The 23,167-nt window shown below is 43.5% G+C and overlaps 1 protein-coding gene across 1 annotated transcript; it reads right to left on the reverse strand.

Moving 5' to 3' along the window:
• Positions 1–197: 197 nt before the first annotated feature.
• NAPA (NSF attachment protein alpha) lies at positions 198–23,167 on the reverse strand. The gene is made up of 11 exons (XM_075606860.1): positions 22,717–23,167; positions 21,841–21,920; positions 21,056–21,172; positions 20,326–20,372; positions 19,199–19,276; positions 18,606–18,661; positions 18,307–18,391; positions 17,320–17,424; positions 16,323–16,391; positions 7,089–7,139; positions 198–2,359 (listed from the first exon to the last, which is right to left on the reverse strand). Exons 1-11 carry the CDS (start codon positions 22,812–22,814, stop codon positions 2,258–2,260), a joined length of 888 nt encoding a protein of 295 aa, XP_075462975.1. The 5' UTR covers positions 22,815–23,167; the 3' UTR covers positions 198–2,257.

The following is a 23,167-nucleotide window of genomic DNA, read 5'->3' on the forward strand; positions in this document are numbered from 1 at the left end:
CTGACACGTCTGTTATCTCATAGAGTTCAGTGGAGTCTTGCTTCAACCAGGTAAATCCTAGTTATAAAAAAAAATTGGCGCAGAACCCTCAAATTTTACCGAGTTCAGTCCTTGGAATCTGGCAACTCAGCCTCGTGGTTATAAATGGTCTGGGGGTAGTTTGTGTGGACTTAAAACAAATGGGAATTTTAAACTCGCGTGGTGCTAAAGAGATCTGCAGAGCATTGCACAGATGTTTTTTTTTTTTTTTACACAAAGAACATCTGTGATTGTGGTTTACAAGACACAAAAAAATTGGACGTTTTTGAGTAAAGGACTTTATACCTATTTTACATTTATTTTCTTGGAACAATAAATGGAGCAGGTGAAGAGTAATGGATTTCTTATTTTGCTTTAAGAAAAAAACACTAGATCTCAGCTGGCACAGGTAACATTAACTTGCATGAGTTGCCGACTGCGGCACTTATATTCAACTGCGCGGTAACAATAAATAAGCGTACATTCTGTGATTTCCCCCCCACCCGCTTCATTAAAAGGTTATGTCAGCCAATTTGCCTAAATGCTTCACGATACTATGGACACGGAGCGTAAACACGACACAGACCAAAACTAATTTTTGCTCACCGATGACTGACAGCGTGTAAAATGCTATTCACTTAGGAGAAGAGGGGGCAAAATAAGAAAATTGGGTGCGAGAATCACTTGAGATGTACAATCCAGGGTTTAATATTATGCTAAGCTAAAAAGAACTCACTAAATAGCATGAAAGCAAAATTACAGTACAGCTTTGCCATTTCCCCCAACACCTTCACAAAACACGCGACCCTTCGGGCCTGGTTCTGGAACAGCATTACATACGGATGTAGGAAGATGCACTGTCCCCAGCACCGCAGGACGGGTTCTGGGAGAGCATTACATACAGATGTAGGGAGATGCACTGTCCCCAGCACCGCAGGACGGGTTCTGGGAGAGCATTACATACAGATGTAGGAAGATGCACTGTCCCCAGCACCGCAGACGAACAAGCAAATGTCCGCTGTGCTAGGGAGAGCGTCTCACACGATCAGTGCTGCGGCGCTCCATGGTTCTGAATGGGACTCCCCCACCGCGTTAATCGTTCAGCGCTGCAACCACCACGGTCGCGGCATGAAAGACGTTAATTCTTGCTACATCTGTAGCACGCAAAATATCTGCTTACTGTCACAGATAGCCATGCCCCCCCCCCCCTTCCTGCAACTCCCCATCTGCCAGCAAACTCCATCACAGAAGTGGCTGCACACAAGTTTCTACAGAGCAGTGCTGGGTGAAATATGTCTTAGTCCAAGTGGCTTAAAGTTATTAAAATGATGTAAGAGGGGGAGGAGAAAGGTTCTTCACCGATACTCGGATGCTCAGCAAGACGTTCAATAATTCTACAGCATATCCTTGCTCTGTTACATGGAGTTGTTAACATCAAAATAAGTTTTGCTCACACGGGTATGCATATTTTTTTTTCTTTATATCCCAGGATAAATAAATAGCAGTGGAGGTTCTTAAATAAACCTCTTTCAAAGTGTGTAGGGTTAGAATAAAACACGTGTTCTCTATTTTCTATAGTGCATGTATCGTAATCATACAGCAATGTCAAACCCTACTCTGCAGCAGATGATCATTGAAAATAACAATATGTTTGATTTGGTCCAGCTATAGTTACATAATTCTCTAAGTAAGAAAAGAAAAATCAGGTCACTATGTTTTAATGAGATTGGATAACTGCAATCCCCTTTTCTTCCCTATCCTCCCCCAAAACCCCAAAGTCCATGCAAGGGTTCCATAATTGAGTTTTCCAAGCCCCTTCTCCCCCAGACAGTCAGGATTAATTTAGATGGCCCCCTGGCTGTCATTCATGACAGTACAAATGTGAATTCACCCCAACCACTTATTTCCAAGACTGTCTGGCCCCTATAAATAGCTAAACACATGCAGTAAAGCAGTACTGAACTTACACCCTAAATACATTATTTAAGACCAATCTCCATGACATCATGAGGACCTTTTCCCATCCCTCCCATCAAGTCCCCATGGAAGTGCAAGACTGGGCTGGACCCGAATGCACTCAGAAAATAAAGACAGGGTTTAGGATCGTATGATGAGGTGGAGTTGGGTGAATAATACTGTAAATAGGGTGTTAGCAGGTGTCCCCCTTCCCCCACCCCCAATTCCTCTGGTGGGCTTTATGGTGATCGGTCTGCGGAGAAGTGGTTAAACACCCGGTGCCTTAACGCAAATCCTCCTCCTCTCCTTGGATGGTCTTCTTTATACGGAGCAGCATAGTGGTTAGCCACTGGTCCAGACGGGAAATAGAGTCGTACTCCTTCACCTGGAAGTGAACACGGAAAAAGAAAAAGCCTGCATTACCCGCTTTTTAAAACACAAAATGGAGAACCATCTCCTCTACCAATGCTCTGGGTTAAATGATACGGATCCAGATTAATATGAATAGCTATATACCAAAGTCTTCAGCAATTCAACTTCCATAAAGGCACTTACTGTTGGTGTATCCAGGTCAATAAATGTGAGTCCATTTAGAAAAGGGTCATTGATAGGGGTGTGCAAAGATATAAGAGACAAATGGGATGTCAAGGAAGCCTATATGGTAAAGGGAAACCTGACCCTAGCTCAATAATATCACACAAAACACCCTTAGAGCTAGACCATAAGTTAAAAACAGTCCATGATGTTTGTTAGGTACGCACAACCTCCATGACATACAGTCCCCTGGTTGCAGCGTGCTCTCAGCACAGCATATGTATTAAGACAGGATTTCCTCCCAAGAGGGAATATAGTGGCGGTGCACTGTGTTCCAACAAGTGCTTCGTGCGTTCCGGATACAGGAAGAAAAAACGGATGCCGGATCACGATTCCAAACAAATAATTTAATGAACAAGAACGACATCAGTTAAAAACAAGTCATCTTGGGAGGAATATGGAAAATAGCTGAAGCGCTCAAATGCAGGTATATCTCAAAATGATAATAAGCCAGACCACTGTACCAGGGTACTAACAATTGATATAGTACCTATTGTGTCATATAATGGGTACTATCCTCCTGAAGACAGGTGGTGTGTGGTGCAACCCACTCACCATCAGTCTCATTGGCAGGTTCCCCTGAAAAATATGCAAATACTCACATCCTGGTAGGGCAGGCAGGCAGGCAGGCTGTGCAGCTACTCAATGCAATACAGGGAAAAGGGAGACCAAAAAGCGCACCAGCACAGAATACAGAGAGGTAACATCAAGTGTTACCCACAGGTAATCATTACCCCATTTAACATTTTTGATCTGATCAAGAAGATCACCAGAGTCCCGTATAAATGAGGGCAATTTCCTAACAAATGGCTGAAGAAAACCATTAACATATCTTGACAGACCATCTCCCAAAGATCCAATACTAGAGACAATGGGACGACCTGGAGGGTCGACCAATGTCTTGTGGATCTTTGGGAAATGGTGGAAGATAGGAATAATGGGATGAGATGGAATAATGAATTTAACCTCGTCCTTCGACAGAACTTCCATAATAACACCTGAGTCAACCAGTTCTACAAGGAACTCCAAGAATTGCGGTGTGGGGTCGGCGGATAGTACACGATAGGACCGGCCATCATCCAGTTGGCGTAATGCCTCCCTGATGTAACCGTCTCTGCCCTGCACCACCAACGCACCCCCCTTGTCCGCACTCTTAATGACCAATGCAGAATTATTTTTCAAAGATTTTAAAGCTAAACGTTCACTTTGATTCAAATTGTCATGATCTATATAGGATAGGGAAAATCCCTGAGCTAGAAGACGAAGGTCTCTTATAACCAGATTTTCAAACATAGTCAGAAATTGACCCTTGGCATGAGTGGGGTAGAACACAGAACTCCTTTTTAGGCCTGAATTCCATTCAGAAAATGTAGGAATATTAACATCATCAACCGTCTGTTCAGATAAAAGATCATTCATATCTTGCAGGGTACAAAAATCATTAAATGTATGTAAAGCAATAGATGTAAAGAGGAACAGAGTCGGATGAGGGGACATCACTCTCGGTAGCGTGTGATGGCCCCCCATCTAAATCCTCATCTCCGGTCGACCTAGTAACATTTGGAATAAAATTGTCAAAAAACTTTTTCAAGGATAATTTCCGAACAAACTTATACACATCAATAGTGGTTTCGAACAAATTAAAGTTCATTGAAGGTGAAAATTTTAGGCCTTTATCCAGTAGTGACAACTCTGTAGGAGAGAGAGCAGTTCCTGAAATATTTATAACATTAGATATATCATTCAAAACTTCTTCCTTTTGGAGGCGGACCTGTAGTCCCCTCCTCCTCCCCCCCCCCCCCTCTTCCCTCTTCTGATTCTCTTGTGTCCTTTTGAAATAAAGGGAAAGATTTTTATTTTCAACTTTTTTTTTGTATATAACTTAGTTGCAACACAGCTAGTTTTTTAATCCACCTTGTTCATGTTTTTCCTTGATATAATAGTACCCTTTATTAAGCATTAGTTTAGTTTAATATAGCTTTATTTCGTTTAATTATGCTTGTCCAGTTAGCAGCAATGTATTTTGTTCTGCTGGAATGGTCAATAAAGCTTTGTTATTGTGTTCCTATGTTTGCCCACATCCAAAATGGCCACACTGCCTTTGGTACTTCCTTTTGCCCTTAGATCGGCACTGAGTCGCTCTGTTATGACGTCATCAGGGTCTGATTTTTGGCGCGAAATAGCCCACAGGTAAGAGGGTATATAATGGATGTTATCACATTGTGTTTTATCCTTGAAAAAGAACGCTGCGACGTTCGAAATGCATTGGATGGGTCTTTTGCCACATTAAAGTGCCCTTTTAATCATTTTTTTGTCCTGGTTTCTTCCTGCTCCGTTTGTGCTGGTGCGCTTTTTGGTCTCCCTTTTCCCCATCTTGGGAGGAACTCTGACGCGTTTCGTGCATCCTCTGCACTTTGTCAAAGAGAAATGATCCTCCTATGATGCCTGATGCTTAACAGGAGCCGTTCACCGAAAGTCCCGCCCATCTGTTGCACAATAGACCCTCCCACATGGTACAAGTACCAATAGGAGAGCATGGCAACGTGAGTGGCAGTCCGATCAGTGTCAGACCTCCTATAGTATCTGAGCACCTTGGAAACAAACAATTGAATGCAATTGAGAGGGAGCGGCTCAGTGAGTAAAGACACTGACTGGCACTGAGTTTGAAGCAGGGGGAGCCTGGTTGAATTCCCGGTGTCGGCTCCTTGTGACCTTGGGCAAGTCACTTTATCTCCCTGTGCCTCAGGCACCAAAACATAGATTGTAAGCTCCATGGGGCAGGGACCTGTGCCTGCAAAATGTCTCTGTAAAGAGCTGCGTAAAACTAGCAGCGCTATACAAGAACATGCTATTATTAATTAAACCACAAAAGCTGTCCACTTCAACAAATCACAATTGACCCCTTCAGGTAAAGGAATATACATTCTGGCAAAAAGACATTTGAGCAACAAAACATCACACTCATTCTCAAATGTATGCATCAGATATCTGAGGTGAAATAACTTAAAAACAAATTGAATGAAAAACTACTAAACAATAAAATAACATTAAAAAAGAAAAAAAAATATGTAACTTGTATTAATAAAATGACAATTCATGGAACAATGACTCTCTGCACACCTTCAGCTATGCATGTTCTACTCCAGGGGGGCGAAACTTTTTCCCTGCGCCCCCCTGCCGGCGGTCCCCTCACTCCCGCGCCCCCTTAATCCTCACTTACCTGCGCTCCGGCGTCAGGACGTCACATTGCCATAACAACGTGACGTCACATAATGACGCCGCATTGCCATGGCGACGCAGGAAGGAAGCCGCCGGAGCATAGGTAAGTAAAGGTTTACAAATCAAACATGACATGATTCCCAATGTGATGAAATTCTAACACAATTATACTTGTACCATGTGAGAGGGTCTAATGGGCGGGACTTCCGGTGAACGGCTCCTGTTAAGCATCAGGCATCATAGGAGGATCATTTCTCTTTGACAAAGTGCAGAGGATGCACGAGACGCGTCAGAGTTCCTCCCAAGATGACTTGTTTTTAACTGATGTCGTTCTTGTTCATTAAATAATTTGTTTGGAATCGTGATCCAGCATCTGTTTTTTCTTCCTGTATCCGGAACGCACTAAGCACTTGTTGGAACGCAGTGCATCGCCACGAGAGAGATAGAATCTGTGTGTGTGCGCAAGGAGAGGGACCATGCTGCATTTCACAGCTTTGAGCACAGCCTGGGTTAAGATGCATAGCCAGTAAACCCACCCACAGACAGCTGTTTCGACCTTAATGGGTCTCATCAGTGTGAGGTTAGTTATACTGGCTTTGCAAGTATGGTGAAACCTATCCAAAGCTTCATTTTTCAAAGCCAGTATAACCAACCTCACACTGATGAGACCCATTAAGGTCGAAACAGCTGTCTGTGGGTGGGTTTACTGGCTATGCATCTTAACCCAGGCTGTGCTCAAAAGCTGTGAAATGCAGCAAGCATAAGCTTTAGTGGATCATGTTATATGGTTTTGAAGAAAAAGGTGGCACTGTGTACTCATTTGCATGTCACTTCCCAGAATCCCTTGCTGCAGTGGAAGCACTGTAAGCTGGGTGATAATGGTGAAAGGCAGGGCTGCAAACCTGTCTAAGACATGCAAATAGCATACAGTAATATTTCCGATACACACACACACACACACACACACACACATACACACACACACACACCCACCTCTATCATCAAGCTCCCTCTCTCTTCAGTTTAAGACTAAACAAACCCACCTCTGAAGCATTTCAGTGGTAGAGCATAGAAGCAATGAGCAGCTCACGTAGTCTTTCTACTGTGCATGGAATCCCTAATGCACGGACACTTATCCCCACTTTCTGTGCTGCAGCGTAGTTGTGCAGCATTTTAGAAAATATTACGGAGCATGGAATTCAGCACCCTGTATCTACACTGTCTAAGACAACCTTTTATTTGAACAAAACAATATTCCGGCGGATTTAAACTACACATCATAATTCTATTTGGCTACTTACTGCGTCTGTGTAATTGTCCATGTTCTGCTCCTCATGAGCGTCAAGCAGCTTCTGTCATAAGGGAAGAGGAGTGGGGCAAGAAACCCTTTAGAAAAACCTGTACCGTTAGATACAACTATCATCACCTTGGGTGTGATTATATAAAAACACTCTTGATAGACAATTAAGATGTGCTGCTACTGCATCCTAAGCAAACGTATGACCCCGTATCTACAATCACTGGGTGTTTCGCGGCTAAACGTCTTTTGAGGACTTTATTTGACATTGGAAAATCACTGAGCTAGGATGTGTCTCTCAGAGTCTAATAAGGAAACTGGGTAGGGATAGGTTTCAGGTGGACTACACCAGCTGAATTATATTAAAACTATCACAATAATTTACAAAGTATAATTTACATTGATTAAAAATTAACTTCAGTAGGAAACACGTTTCTGGCTCTATCACAGTATTTAACTTGGTGAGGTTTAGGAAATCTCTGTACACGTGAAGATGAGAACTGTGAGGTTAGTGCAGCGGTGCGCAAACTGGGGGGCGCAAGATTATGTAGGGGGGGCGCGGGCTGCGTGCGGGGAAACCTGGGGGCGGGCAGAGCTGTGCACGGGCGGCCAGAAGCTCCGTGCTGAGGCTGCTTCCAGTTCTCTGCTGTGTCTGCCTGCAGAGGGGGCAGGGCCTTGCTGCGGGGCCTTCCCTGCACACAGACAAGCCCTCCTCCTCCTGTCTGTTACCCGCCCGTTTTCAGCAGCACATGGGGGGACCGGAGCATGTTTAGTTACTCCCTCCACCCACCAGGTGTGTGTGTGTGTGCGCATGTATATGTGTGTGTATGTGTGTGTGTATGTGTGTGTATATGTGTGTGTATGTGTGTGTATATGTGTGTGTGTATGTGTGTATATGTGTGTGTGTGTGTGTGTATATGTGTGTGTGTGTGTGTGTATATGTATGTGTATGTGTGTGTGTGTGTGTGTGTGTGTGTGTGTGTGTGTGTGTGTGTGTGTGTGTGTGTGTGTGTGTGTGTGTGTGTGTGTGTGTGTGTATATGTATATGTGTGTATGTATGTATATGTCTATGTCTATGTCTATATCTATAAAGTACTGAAGAAAATCCAGCACACCCTAATAATAGATACAAAGTCACTGGTATATAACCAATTTGAAAATTTAATCAGTGCACAAATAAGTCAAACAACTGACAACGCCACACTAGGAGAACAGATAACATATAGGTAGGGCCATACGTGGGATGTACAGGAGGATAAGGGATAAAGGAAAAGTAGGATGGGACAACAAAGGGAAGGTGAGGTGAATGGTGGAATGGTGGGCTTGGGAAGTACCCTCTTGTCCCCCTGGGACTGAGGGGAACGGGCCTGACGAAGGGGCAAGTCCAAAACGTTGCCCCCCTATACTACAGGTAAGTCGGAGCGATATACTGTTTTTTTTGTTCCCCTTCCACCATTCACCTCACCTTCCCTTCGTTGTCCCATCCTACTTTTCCTTTATCCCTTATCCTCCTGTACATCCCACGTATGGCCCTACCTATATGTTATCTGTTCTCCTAGTGTGGCGTTGTCAGTTGTTTGACTTATTTGTGCACTGATTAAATTTTCAAATTGGTTATATACCAGTGACTTTGTATCTATTATTAGGGTGTGCTGGATTTTCTTCAGTACTTTATTGTGTTTGAGAGGGATTGGGCCCTCTCTAGTCCGTGGCACCCCGCTTTGTGTATACTTATCTACTTTGTGTGAGTGCTGTTTATTACTTTTGTCTATACTATATATGTGTGTATGTGTGTGTGTGTGTGTGTGTATGTGTGTGCGCGCGCACACACACACACACACACACACGTGTTTGTGTGTATATATATGGACTGCAGTGTGTGTTGTGTGTGTGCTGTGCCTGTTGATTGTCTGTGTGTGTGTTGTGATTGAATGCAGCGGTGCACAAACTGAGGGGGGGCGCCCCGGGCACAAGATTATTTAGGCGGGGCGCGTGCAGCAAAACCTGGGTGCACCGGTAAAAAAGGTGTGCGCGCGGCCAATCAGAATAGTGCAGGTGGGGCCACGTGATTCGGAGGTACGGGGGAGGAGCACGCCCCAGTGCTGTGATGTCAAACGCCCCTCCTTTCGGTGACTGCCCTGCAATAGCGCTGTGTTCCTGCTCTCCTCCGCTGGCAACCTGCTTCGCTGCGATCCTCTGCAAGTGAGAGGGTAGGCTGCACCTATATCAATCATACTATGAGTGTACAGAAATAATGAAAAAAAGTGTAAACACTTCCCCGCTCGTGCTTGCAAAATTATGCAGGACACCCTGCGCTCATGCTTGGAGAGTTGGTGATGTCACCGCTCTCCGCGGCAGCGTGGACGCAGCCTAATTTTGCAAGAGCGAGCTATTGAAGTATGTAAGTATTTAGGCTGCGCTTATAGTGCCGGCGACGTGACGTCACCCGAAAACAAATGCATTGTCACCGCCGCGTGCGCTTATAGTAAGCGTGACGTGGCGACGCGATTTTTTGAAGCCGGCAATATTTGATTTTTTAGGGGCTGTCGCCTCATGTGAAAGCCCCTGAACCAATCAATGGCCTGGTCGCCCACGCCGCCGCAAAGAGAAATACAACTTTCGCTAGCGGCGACGGGTGACGTCGCGGGCACTATATGCGCGGCCTTAGACATATTTGTATTTACATTGTATACCGTTTAATAAAGGTTTTTTTTTCCATGTGATTTTGATTACATCAAGCAGGGGGGGCCCGAGAAATTTCATGGATAAAAAGGGGGGCTCGGTATAAAAAGTTTGCTCACCCCTGGGTTAGTGTATGGACAAAACGTACCCGGGCACTCTCTACAGATTGGACTATCACTATTGACAGAATGAGATGAATAAATGGAGAAATATTACCAAGCTCAGGGAACCCCTGTGTCCCCTTCTTCGTAAGGTATGAACATCTAGGGGTCCAACGTTCGCAGCTCAAACACACTACAGGGGAGATGACCTTTTCTCCCCAATACACAAAAGACAGTAGAGAAAAACAAGGGGACCGCGAATCAGGAACAAAACCAAAAAATATGCATGAGATAATCAACAATGGATACTCTAATAGAGAAAGTCCACTACTACTGGTGACATGAAAGATCAAATAGAGGTCTATAGCCAAAGATTGGTATAGTACCCACGTGGTGGGAAAAGGGTGGTAAAATCAAGTAGACTACTGCCAATACTCACACGGGCCAGTATGAGTAAAAACCCATCGGGTATAACTCTGTAGAGGGGCTTCTCCTGGAACCGCACACCTTCCGTCTGGCCGCTGCACAGCACACAGGTCCTCAGGACATCGAGTTACCCCAAAAATAATGAAAGATCCAAGGGCTACTTATCAAGATAACAGGTGATAACTGCATCAAAAGCGCAAAGCACTTTGCGCTCATTTGATGCAGTTATCACTTGTTATCTTGATTGGACAGAGCTGTACTATGTCACATGCGGCCCATCTTGGTGCAGTTAGCCGAGAGTCTGTTTAGGATCTCAGTGTTATTAGTAGGATGGAGAAGGAGCCCTTGGATCTTTCATTATTTTTGGGGTAACTCTATGTCCTGAGGACCTGTGTGCTGTGCAGCGGCCGGACGGGAGGTGTGCGGTTCCAGGAGAAGCCCCTCTACAGAGTTAAACCCGATGGGTTTTTACTCACTGGCCCGTGTGAGTATTGGTATAATGTGACAAAAAAGGAAACACCCTTTAACATGCACTCATTGTCTCAGTTGATTTTAAGCAGCAGAACATCAATATATAAAACAAACCAACATATAATAACATAAACTGGAAAAGCAGGGGGAGAATATATGACCTGCAGGTAAGTACTTAATAGTTGTAAGAGAGACTCACACAGGTATGATAAACAAATCCCCAAGTCCAGCACTAATTAAAAAACCTGTATTCAATCAGACAGGTATCCGAAGTTGACAGTCATAATACTGTAACGCTGCATGTAATATAAAGGTATTTTCAAATGAGAACACCCATTATAAACCACTGAATATAATTGCTCAGGTATATTAGAAGCCTGCTAGCAATAAATATTTGATTTATGCTCACTTGATTGAGTCTAATACATGATAATGCAGTGAGTACTGGCCCACAAAATGTGATTGTTATGGCCCTGAGGCACGGGTCAATGCCCGTATCAAGTTATAGCCTCTTATACTAAACTAAAGGAACTGCATTCAGTGAGCAGTAGTAGTGTGGTTCATAAAATATAATTAGAACCAGGGGTGGGATGAGAGTCGCTTGGAGGGTAGAGACCTGATATAACCAGTTATACTGCTTTAAACTGAGAGACCATAGCAAATAGCAACAGTCTTGCTGAAATGACTATTCTCAATGCACAATGTAACAGAAAAAGTCAAACACTGTAAAAGCTCAACCATCGTCATGGAAAAAGGGCACCAAAGTAACATCAATGGCCTCTTAGCAAGTATAGCTCAGCTACAAACTGGTAATGGTAAGATACTCTGTTGTCACGAAACATAGCATACTAATACCATAGCGGCTCAGACCGGCGCTCAGAGGCGCTTACCACTCACCACCCGATCAGAGTTACATCGTGACGTCATGACGCCAACCTCGTTAGTCCCGCCTCCCACCTGACGCACGTTTCGCGGAGGCTTTTTCAAAGGTGGTGACGTAGGAGAGTACAGGGAGGTGTTTTATACATGTTCATTTAATTCTAAGCCTATCGGAGCTCGCGGTAGGGATAAGGCTCAATGCAGTTATTTAAAAGGTACAGACTAATGCCTTCTTAAACGGACCTAGCTGGATAAACCTGATATAGATGATTACAATAACATGGAGGATTAATTTAGGCTGCAAACATCATATCAATCTGCCAAGCATCTCGAAGATACACTAATGATATTAACAAACGCATGAACAAAGGGCCATTTCCTTAAACCAATGGAGTTGCGTAAAGAGAAACACAGTAAAGATGAAATGGTGCTTCATATAAAGGGGGAGAACAGGAACCCCTCATTTATGCCACCCGGTGTTAAAGTACCCAAGAGGTAAATCCATTTGGATTCCTTCTGCAAAACGAGGCGGTTCCAGTCTCCCCCTCTAGGGTTTACGGGAACACTCTCAATTCCCATAAACCGAAGGTTCGTGATGTCTCCTTGGTGTACTGAGTGGATATGATTAGCTAGAGGGGTGTCTAGGTGGTTCTGGATAGCTCCTAAGTGCTCCAAAACACGTTGGCGGAACTCTCTTATAGTTTTGCCAACGTATTTTTTCGTGCACTGGCATATCACTTGGTATATCACCCCTCTTGTTCTGCAGTTTATAAATTGCCGTACTGTGAATGATTTAGTATCATTCCAGTTATTAACTGTGCTAGATGCAATAGGGCGAAGATGGCTATGGACAAGCTTATCTTTTAGATTCGTTGCTCTTCTACTTACTAGAGTGGGAGTTGATCTTAACACTTCCCTTAGATCGGAGTCTTCATTAAAGGATTGGCCAATGTCTACTTAAGATTGTATTTATTTCAGACCATTGGTTATTGAAGGTTCCCACAAATCATATTAATTTGGGATCTTCTACCAATACCTTATTTTCAGTTAATAATGAACTCCTATCACTAAATTTCGCTCGTCTATATGCCTTTGTGATGCATCTATGGCTATAGCCTCTTGCCCTAAATCTCTCTTTCATATTCACTGCCTCTGCCTCAAAAGCCTCCAAAGTGGAGCAGTTCCTTCGAATTCTCAAGAATTGGCCCACCAGAATCCCCTCTTTCAGATGTTTGGGGTGATGACTTTCAAACCGTAACAAGCTATTCGTTGCTGTTGCTTTCCGATGGACCGTTGTTGACACTTTATTATCAAGACCCCTTGAGATTTTGAGGTCTAAGAAAGTGATCTCCTGTGGGTCAATTTCAAAAGTGAGATGTAGGTTAAATTCATTGGTGTTCAATATTTTCACAAAATCCGTGAATGACGCCTGTCCCCTGCCACAGGATCAGGATGTCATCAATATAGCGGACCCACAGCGAGATGTGATTAGTAAACATCTCATAAGCTTCATTGAAAACCACCTCCGCCTCCCACCACCCCAAGTATAAATTGGCATACGTGGGGGCGCAGGTGGTTCCCATGGCTGTACCTCTAAGTTGATGAAAAATGGTACCATTAAACGTAAAATAATTGTAGGTCAAAATGAATTTTAATAAATCTAACACCAATTGATTGTGTTTTGTGAATTACCGGCTCCTGCTATTGAGGAAGTAGGCTATAGAGTCTATCTCCATCTAATGTATAATCGAGGTGTAGAGAGACTCTACATCTAGGCTGATTAATAGTGTATCTTCATCCAAGTATATGTCATTCAGTCTATTTAAAACATCCTTGGTATCTTTAAGAAATGATGGTAAGCTGTTGACAAAATGGGTGTAGTACCTGATCTACGTACTTGCTACACTGTTCTGTTAGGTTGGAGATCCCCGACACTATAGGTCTACCGGGTGGGGGCACGGTGCCCTTATGGATTTTGGGGAGGCAGTAAAATGTTGCTAGGACCGGGGTTGGTGAAAGCAATTGATTATATTCCTTTGTTGATAGTGTCTTATCCAATAGACCTTGGTCTAGAATGCTTTTTTCCTGTTTAAAATGTATCGTTGGACTTTGCTCCAACGTTTTATAACATTTTTTATCGGATAATAAACGGGTACACATTTTGATATAGTCAGTGGTGTTCATAATGACTGTATTCCCTAATTTATCGGAAGGTTTTACAGTAATTGTCATATCTTTCTGTAGTTCTTTCAACCCTTGACGTTCGGATGAGGTCAGATTATCAGATTTTTTACAAGTTGTCAGGTTTTCTAGATCCTTAGTGACAAGCCTAATAAACATTTCAACATTTGGGCTCGTAGCAAGGGGTGGGGTGAAGTGTGATCTAGGTCTAAGGTCTGAAAATGGTCCTTCACCTTCTACTCTATTAGATTCCTCAAGGAGGGCAGTTAGATCTCTCAAATTATCAATATGTAATTGGTGTAGATGTATAAGACCCTCTGATTTCAGTTTGAACACTTCGCGTCTCTTGAAGAACTTATGCAATAGGAGTTTCCTCCCAAACAAATTAGTATCCTTCACCCAGTCAAATACATGAAAGTCTTCTGAAGGGGAAAAGGACAAACCTTTGCTTAATGCACCAACCTGATCAGCAGTCAATGTTTTATCTGATAAGTTGATAACCTGATTGATATTCTGATTCAGAGTCTCTACCTGCGCCTCCTGTATCGTCGTCTTGACCTGCCTCTGTATGCCCAAACGTTCCTGTCTCTTAGCCAGTCCTTTTTGGCCTCGTCTGGTTTTCCCTTTTCTGCGAGTAAGGGATAGTTTTGGCCTGTCTCTAAAAAATGTAAGCGGTCTAGGTCAGGTCTATTTGTTGGTCTCTCATTGCTGTCACCGTCATTTGACGTATCCCAGTCTGTTGAGGAGTCATTTACATGGAATCTAGTTTTTTTATCCGTAAAGTGATGTCTGTAAATTTTCCCCCCTTCATAATCTTTACTGTCTTGCTGAAATTTTTTGGACTTCAGATCTTTCAGTTCTTTGGTAAAATTTGTCAATGCTTATTTGTAGTTTATTTTCAGATGTTAATCAAGCTAAGGCGAGTCATTCCTATTTTCCCTTCCCCCCCCCCTTCTTCCCACCCCATATTCCTTGTGAGTATTGGCAGTATTGAGATCGGACTCCTGACGAAGCTGGCACGCCAGCGAAACGCGTAGAGTGAACTAGCAGCAACCCAGAGTGTGCCCCCCATGCCCCAGAACCCGTGTGGATCCATTTCAAGATCAATCGCGAAACCGGAAGTGACGCGACGGGCCGAACCGGAAGTGACGCGACGCGATCCCGGGAGTGGGGTAGAAGGTGTATACTGCTGCTGCGCTTTGATTGTTACGTGTCTATGCACATGGTGCTAATGTAAGTGTGGATTACCACTGTTTTTATTGAATACATCAGTAGTGAACATACAATGTTGCACTAGAGTTGTCTCCGTTTCCATTGAGGGTTCGTTCCACTGACACCAGGGAGAGTATCCTAAGCAAGACCCCCCTGCAAACCACAGAGTCTTCAGATTGTCTTCTAATGCTGTATTTTGACTGGGAGAATGTGAGTTTTTAATCTCGATCCCCATATACATTGCTACAGGTGTTTTGGACATATTACACTATTATTTATTTCATTCCTTTTATATGGTGAAACTCTGCGCTCCCCACAAGCTTCTTCCAAACAGTCAAGAGAGGAGGAACTGGATCTTCTCCTAAGAGGGTTGAGCAGCGAACTTTACTAGTATTATCACTATTTTTTTTTGAACACTGTTTATACTTATATATTTATCACTATATATTTATATTTATCACACCTTTATCGGAAGCGCCTCACAATTTTTGTTTTATATGAGTATCGGCAGTAGTCTACTTGATTTTACCACCCTTTTCCCACCACGTGGGTACTATACCAATCTTTGGCTATAGACCTCTATTTGATCTTTCAGGTCACCAGTAGTAGTGCACTTTCTCTATTAGAGTATCCATTGTTGATTATCACATACATATTTTTTGGTTGTGTTCCTGATTCGCGCTCCCCTTGTTTTCTCTGTCAGCTGTGAGGTTAGGACACCTCTGTACACGTGAAGATGAGAGCTGTGAGGTTTGGACACCTCTGTACACGTGAAGATGAGAGCTGTGAGGTTTGGACACCTCTGTACATGTGAAGGTGAGAGCTGTGAGGTTTGGACACCTCTGTACACGTGAAGATGAGAGCTGTGAGGTTTGGACACCTCTGTACACGTGAAGGTGAGAGCTGTGAGGTTTGGACACCTCTGTACACGTGAAGGTGAGAGCTGTGAGGTTTGGACACCTCTGTACACGTGAAGGTGAGAGCTGTGAGGTTTAGGAAATCTCTGTACACTATAATTCTAATCTATAAAAGAACTTCGATGTTAGTCACATTTTCATTGCACTATCACCGAACAGTATTTGTCCTCTGTAAATTTTCATAGGATTAAATAGCTGTTCTAGCGATGTGCAGCCTATTTCCTGTGTGTTCATTGATATTTGGACCTTTTTATTTGAGGCAATGAAAGGTTTATTTTTAGCACCAACACACTACTCTTGATATCTTCCGGACCTCGACTGTGACACGGGTTTGTTTTTTGGAGAGTAGAATAGTTGAGAAATTGTTACCTTCACTAGTTTGCACTCCCTGGAGTCTGAGAAGGCTGGGAACATCTCTTCATATTTCTGGACTGCCAGCTGTGGAGTCGAGACAAAAAAAAGGTTTAGAACTTGCTCTCACCCACATATATTTCATGCAAGATAATCCAACGGTTACACTGTGAATCTGAGAATGTAATGACAAAAAAAAAAAAGGCACAATTGTAATAAGAAAAAAAAGAGAAAACAACTGTTCTTGAGTTTCCTCAGCTTCATTTGTATTCTCACAGATTACACAGAAAAGAAAACGGTTAGACACATACTTCTGTTGTCTTAATGTGATTACAAGAATATGCAATGGTGGGGCCTGCACTCTGAGAATGTAAAGAGAGACGCACGCACGTACACACGCACGCACGCGCACACACACGCACATGCGCGCACGCACGCTTATGATGCAGTGAGCTGCAGGGCAGCTGTTTTTGTTTTACAGAAGGTAGTTCTTTCCAGCGTGGGAAGGGAAATGGCGGTGCACTGCGTCACAACAACGAAGGCTCCTTCATTTGGAACGCAGCTTTCATTGTTGAGACGCAGTCCACCGCCATTTCCCTTCCAACGCTGGAAGGAACTTCCTTCTGCTTCCGCATTGGGCTGAGAGCACGCGGTCACCAGGATCCTACAAACGGAGGTTGTGAGTACCCTTGTGGGACAAATATTGAATTTTGGAAGGTCTAGCGCTAAGGGTTCATGGAATTTTAGTTTTATGGGTAAGGTTTCCTTTATTTCATTGGCTTCCTTACAGCCTAAGAATTCTATGTACCATTATATACCCTCAACCCTGAGCATCCATGACCATACTGTGCCTCAAACTCACATTTATTACCTGGTGACCACAACATATGTGCATTTATCACTAAGACGATTATTATTGTGATAGATTATCTTGGAATTGCCTTGAGCACTGGACTAGGAGATTAGTCTCCGTTCTTCTGCTTTTTGTTTTACAGTCTGGAAGATGCCACCTTACCTTGGCATTGAGCATGTCGATGCAGAAATGGCAGAGAGCAGCTTTGAAGAAGTATTCCTTGGCGCTGTATTTGAGCAGCGGACTGTCCATGGCACTGGTACCAACCTAAGAGGACACAGTAGAGAATAGACAAAGCCAAGGCTAATGTGATGCCACGTTTGAAGCTGGATAAGGTAGAATAGGTGTCAGCATGTGTGCACACTAGATCCAGCTCTGTGGGTAGGAATACTCTATTCATAGCCACTGCATGTGACTATATTTAAATAATTGGAACTGTTCCTCCGTACGTTTGAATGTTTCTTTAATTTGTTCAATGTTTTCCAACCCTATAGCAGATTAATGTGGTATATTGTAAAGGACCGATACAAGAGATCAGCATAGATTACGTTACTCACAGGGCTCCTGTTCAGGTGTAACCCTGTATTTAATATCCAGCATTGCATCCATCTGCTAGGTGGATCTGTGGCTAAAAGGAGGAGATGGTGACTGTTTATTGACTTCCTCCGGAGAAACTTAACTCTTTTACTGTCAGAGGAGCCAGAAACATATTGCAAAACGTACTAGGAAAGCCAGAACAATGTATAAGGCTGTACCGCAACTCAAAAACAAATATCAGTGAAAATAAATGCACTTTGTTGTCCTCTTTTTGGCATTATCTTTTTAATATGGATATATCGCAGGAGTTGAAAAAAAAAAATCATTGCTCTCTGTCTAAACACTTTCTCTGTAAACTCTGACAAATATCCATATTAAAACAGATAATGCCAAAAAGGGCAAGGATCAAGCGAGTTTATTTTGACTAATATTTTCTTTTGAGTGCCGGTCCAGCTTTAGAGATAGTTCTCGAGTTGAAATGCCTTCCATCAGGGTGCAGCACCAGAGTGTAATGTCTGTGAAGAAACATTGGAGGGGGGATTGGAGAGTGCAAGTTCTAGCTTTTGTTTCATAGGAAAGCCAGAAACTGCAACTATATGCAGTGAAACCGACCTGCTCATAAATCTCCACAGCTTTCTGATACTGCTCCAGCTGAGCAGTGTAAGTGGCTACTTTCAGCAAACACTTGTTGGCAGAGCTACAAGGGAAGCAGAGGATTTAGAGTTAGCGACAGGTGCATGAGGACTGTCTGAAGGTCTTATTATTCCCAGCAAAACAAAAAACTGGTGCGAACATACCCAACAGGAATGTGTCATTTTTATTAACAACCATAGTACTATGAAGTGTCCAAGTATGTGTATGTATATATATTTTTTCGTGTAAAAAAAAAAAAACCAGTAAGGTTGACTTACCTGTTGGATTCCTCTCCTTTGTAGTAATCTGCTGCTTGTTCATAATGGGCTATAGCCTGAGAGATAGGAGAGGGAAACAAGAGAACATTGGATCGATTAGGAAAGAAAGCAAGAGACAGAGAGGGGGGAGAGAATATTTACAATAAAATATAAGATACAAAACTTTTTGATCCCATATTTAAAGAGGTCTTTGAGGTCTCCTGTCTCTGCTCCTACTCCTCTCAGATCTAGAGACGTCACTTTCTAATCTGTTTATTCAGAATGTATTCTGTGATGCAGAACACGGGGGGGGGGGGGGGAGGAGCGTTGGGGGAAGGGAGGGAAGACACGGACTCTGTAAACAATGACAATGCAGTTTGGATCCGGGGAGCCTCGTTAAATTCCCGGTGTCAGCTCTTTGTGACCTTGGGCAAGTCACCAAAATCAAAGATTGTAAGCTCATCTGGGACGGTCTGTAAAATTCCAACGTGCAGCGAACCACGCACTATACTGCAATTGTGAAGCTTTGCGTCCCATTGGGAGAAAAGCGCTAGATGAAATAAAGTTATTTTTCCTACTTCCGTCAAATCACAGCAAGGGGAAGAGATACCAACCTTTTCTATGTCCACCAGCTCAGCTTCGTAGATCTCGGCTATGGAGATGTGATGCTTTGCTGCGATGGTGAATCGTCCCTGTGAAATCAAACACAATGTATTACAACTGATGCGCAGCCCTCGGGAGCCTTCTTATTATGGCTTCTAAAGATTGATTACCTGCGGACACGTAACCCTTTCTACGTATAGTTGTGCATTATACATACGTTTTACCCACTATACACTATATTAGATCGTGTCGTCTCATAACGTTGTATAGATTTCTAGGACTGAATATCATTCCTTGTATTGATCAACTGTTATATTCTAGGACATTGTATTTCAGAGGTTCCTATGAGCCCTTGGGTTCCAGAGGAATTCCTAAAAGGGTTCTCTGCAATTTTCAGCTAATTTTCAAATTGTACCAAATACAGAAGAATTTACAATTCCTCTGATCAGACGCGATATTAGAGAGGGTTGGGGTTCCACTGAATGTCAATATAAAAAATAGGGTTCTTTAACAAACAAAAACCCCAAAAAATGCTAAAAACCACTGTTCTAGAACAGGGGTGCGCAAAATTATCCCTGTGCGCACCCCTGCCTGCTCTCCTCGCCCCCCCCCCGTGTCAAATGTCACAAGGGTCATGTGCCGTCACGTTGCTATGGTAGCGTGACGCCACGTGACCCCGGAAGGTAAGTGTGTTATAGAGGCCTCACCACGCGGTCCCCCGGCATTTTATTTAAATGCCTGGGGAGAGAGCGGGACCTCTATAACTGCCACACGCCCCACCCAGAAAATCTAGCGCACCCCTGTTCAAGGACATACTTAAAAAAACAATAAGTATCAGTTGTGGTAAAATTATTTGTAAACAAATACAATAAAATGTATATGGTACATAGTGACACACACAAAGGTTAAAGAGCTACTGATAAGTTGGTGACATTTTTATATTGCCACCTTGTAAGAGCAAGAGAGTGGGGACGAAGGGAAGACAAGCGAGAGAAGGGGGAGGGAGGGGGAGCGAGAGAAGGGAAGAGCAGCAAGAGAGGGGAGAGAAGGGAAGAGCTAGTGCGCGCAAGAGTGAGAGAAGGGGGCGGGCGGGCGAGGAAGGAAGACAGGAAAGGCTGCAGGTAGTAAGAGTGGTTACCATGTCCGTGTAGATTTCAATAGCTCTGAGTAGACAGTTTATAGCCTCTGCAATGAAACAGCAGAGATATATCATTAGAGGCTGTAAAGGAAAAGCATTAACAAGGAGGTCTAAGGTGCAGATTCACAAAGTGCTGGTACGTCTTAGCGCACCCGATCCGTTAACTCCCATTGATTTGAACAGGCCTCAATGCCCGATCAGGTTCGCTAATCGGACCGGTGCTTTATGAATCTGCCACTAGATGTCACTTCATCCCCTTTTGAAGACATATGTGGTCTGTTTTATACACTGGAGGGATTCATTGCCTTGCCTTCTGCAGTCATGCAGGCTGCCTCTTCCCAGGCGAATCTCATTGTGTACTTCATACCTTACAGAGCCAATATAAATCAGAGCTTCTGTAAACTACAAAGCTCAATCAAAAACAAAAAGGTTGCTGTGTAAAATGCCTACTTTTTAGATCCATCATCTGTGAGGGCCATTGTAATATACATATCCTACTCTTCTATTGAAAGAGTAGTGGACGCACAGCAAGAACAGAGGAAGAAATAACAGAGTTTTAAAAATGCTTGGGATAATCGCAATGTAATCATATTCATGTATCACATTAAGGACTAGATAGGGTAAATTTGTTTTATTATTTATTCTTCATTATTTTCCAAGCATCTATTCATTAGAAGACTTAAGTGTGTACACCTTACAGTGGCTCCCAAGCACGTTGGACTGCTCTTACCCTGGGGGTCGGATTTCTTGAAAGCATTTCCGGCGTCCACAAAGTTGGTTGCTGCATCGTGTTTGCTTTGCACCTGCAGGTGGAGCTGGGCAGCCTGGCAGAACGCATTGCCAGCCGCTGGGCAGAAGAGAAAGAACATGTTAATCAAGTGATTATACAGTGGCAGCATCAAAGCACAGGGGGATGTATAATTCCTTCAACTATGTGCCGCTTACTTCTGAGAAGTAAATGTCCACTAAGAATTAGTCTGCTGAGCAGCAAGTTTTGAAAGACAATCATGAGAGAGCATAGTCATGGAAACACCCTCTGGAGCATGTACTTTTGACAATGAAGAATCGGATTGGCATGCAAGTATTTTGGATAATTCACACCTCAATAACCGTCATGCTGCGTTTCCCGGACTGAAAAAGTATTAAGCAGACAGCCTTTAAAGTGGGTGAAACCCTTTGTCAGCTCTCCTTGTGATTTTGGGCAACTCACTTTATCTCCCTGTACCTCAAACAGACACACATAGTACATCGTAGGCTTCCAATTGGGCCTGAAAAATTCTGTGTACACCATATAAAGAAAATATATTATTAGTATAGAATAAAAAGGTTAAGAATTGAAATCGGACACAAGGGGTTCGTAAATATGGGGAAAAGCCAGAAATCAAATGTGGTGTTAAGCTTCACAGCAGTGAGAACGGGTAGCCAAGGTGAGCTAGATTTTTATCATCTGCTTACAGCTTGGATTTCAAACAAGCATCCACTTAATGCAATTGTGAAGCACCATAGCACACGTACCACTCCAGTTCTTCACCATCTTAAACATGTTGGCAGCTCGGGCGTACATTTCACATGCTTCTTCCACCTTGGAGGAGCCTCTGAAACATAAGCAAACAGCATCCGATATAGGGCCATACACCTTCCATGAACGGGCCGTGTTTACAGAGAAGACACCAATCACATTCACTTGAATAGACCGTAGAGAGACATATTTACAAAGCTGTGGTGCAAGCTGTCTATGTAAATATGGTCTATAATGTTCTTCGATAAAACAGGAATTTCAGATTAATTCATTCAATTCATTAATTAATTGATGCGAGAGGCAATTAGGGTCTTGTCCACTGTGTACCTAAATACCATGACTTATTGTTAACATACGTTTCCCAGGACATACTTGAAAACGAGAGTTAACTCAATGTATTACTTCCTGGTAAAATATTTTATAAACAAACATGAGCATGGTGCATGGGATGTTTATAGAGTTTGTAAACATACATGGAGAACAGGTTTGCTGGAGTCATACATCATTCAAGGGATTAAGCGTACATAACAGCAGGTTGGTTTAATTGCCCCATTACATAAGAACCTGCTGTTTTTTTGCCCTAAATCTCATCTCTCCATACCTTCTCTCTTCTGTTACCCCCTTAACCTTTTTCCCAGGCTTTCCCAACTCCTTCAATTCCCCCTTACTCTCTCAATCCTACATTACCACTTTAGCCTGTCATTCCTTTTACCTCACACTTCTCTTACAATCGCAGCCTCCCCACCCCTGCACCTATCCCTCTTTACCCCCTCCACATTATTAGTCTCCCCTGTCTCTATTGCCCTGTTTCACAGCACGCACCTCTCCCTTCACCCCGTCCCTCCCGTGATCCTTTTTTCCCATGTACTCACCCAAACAGTCCAGAGAAGAAAGACTGCGAAGATTTCACCTTCTTGTCGGCCTCGGCCAGGAGCTGCAGGGCCTCCTTCTCCTTCCCGGAGTTATCCATGACTTGGTAGAGGTCTGGGTCAATACCCGGGGATCACAGGCCTAGTACTGGAGGGTCTGGTCAGTGATCTGAAATCAGAGGCCTGAGCCGGGGATCTGGCTGGGTCAGTGATCTGGAATCAGAGGCCTGAGCCCGGGGGATCTGGCTGGGTCAGTGATCTGGAATCAGAGGCCTGAGCCCGGGGGTTCTGGCTGGGTCAGTGATCTGGAATCAGAGGCCTGAGCCCGGGGGTTGTGGCTGGGTCAGAGCCGGCGTTTAGAGGCCTGGCCCGGAGGAACGAATAGCTAGATCAGCCGCACATTCGATACGCTGACACATCACTGAAGCCGCCCACATCACTGTCATGTGACCTG

The sequence above is a fragment of the Ascaphus truei genome, chromosome 7, assembly GCF_040206685.1.
Source record: "Ascaphus truei isolate aAscTru1 chromosome 7, aAscTru1.hap1, whole genome shotgun sequence".
In the NCBI taxonomy this organism is placed as follows: Eukaryota; Metazoa; Chordata; class Amphibia; order Anura; family Ascaphidae; genus Ascaphus; species Ascaphus truei.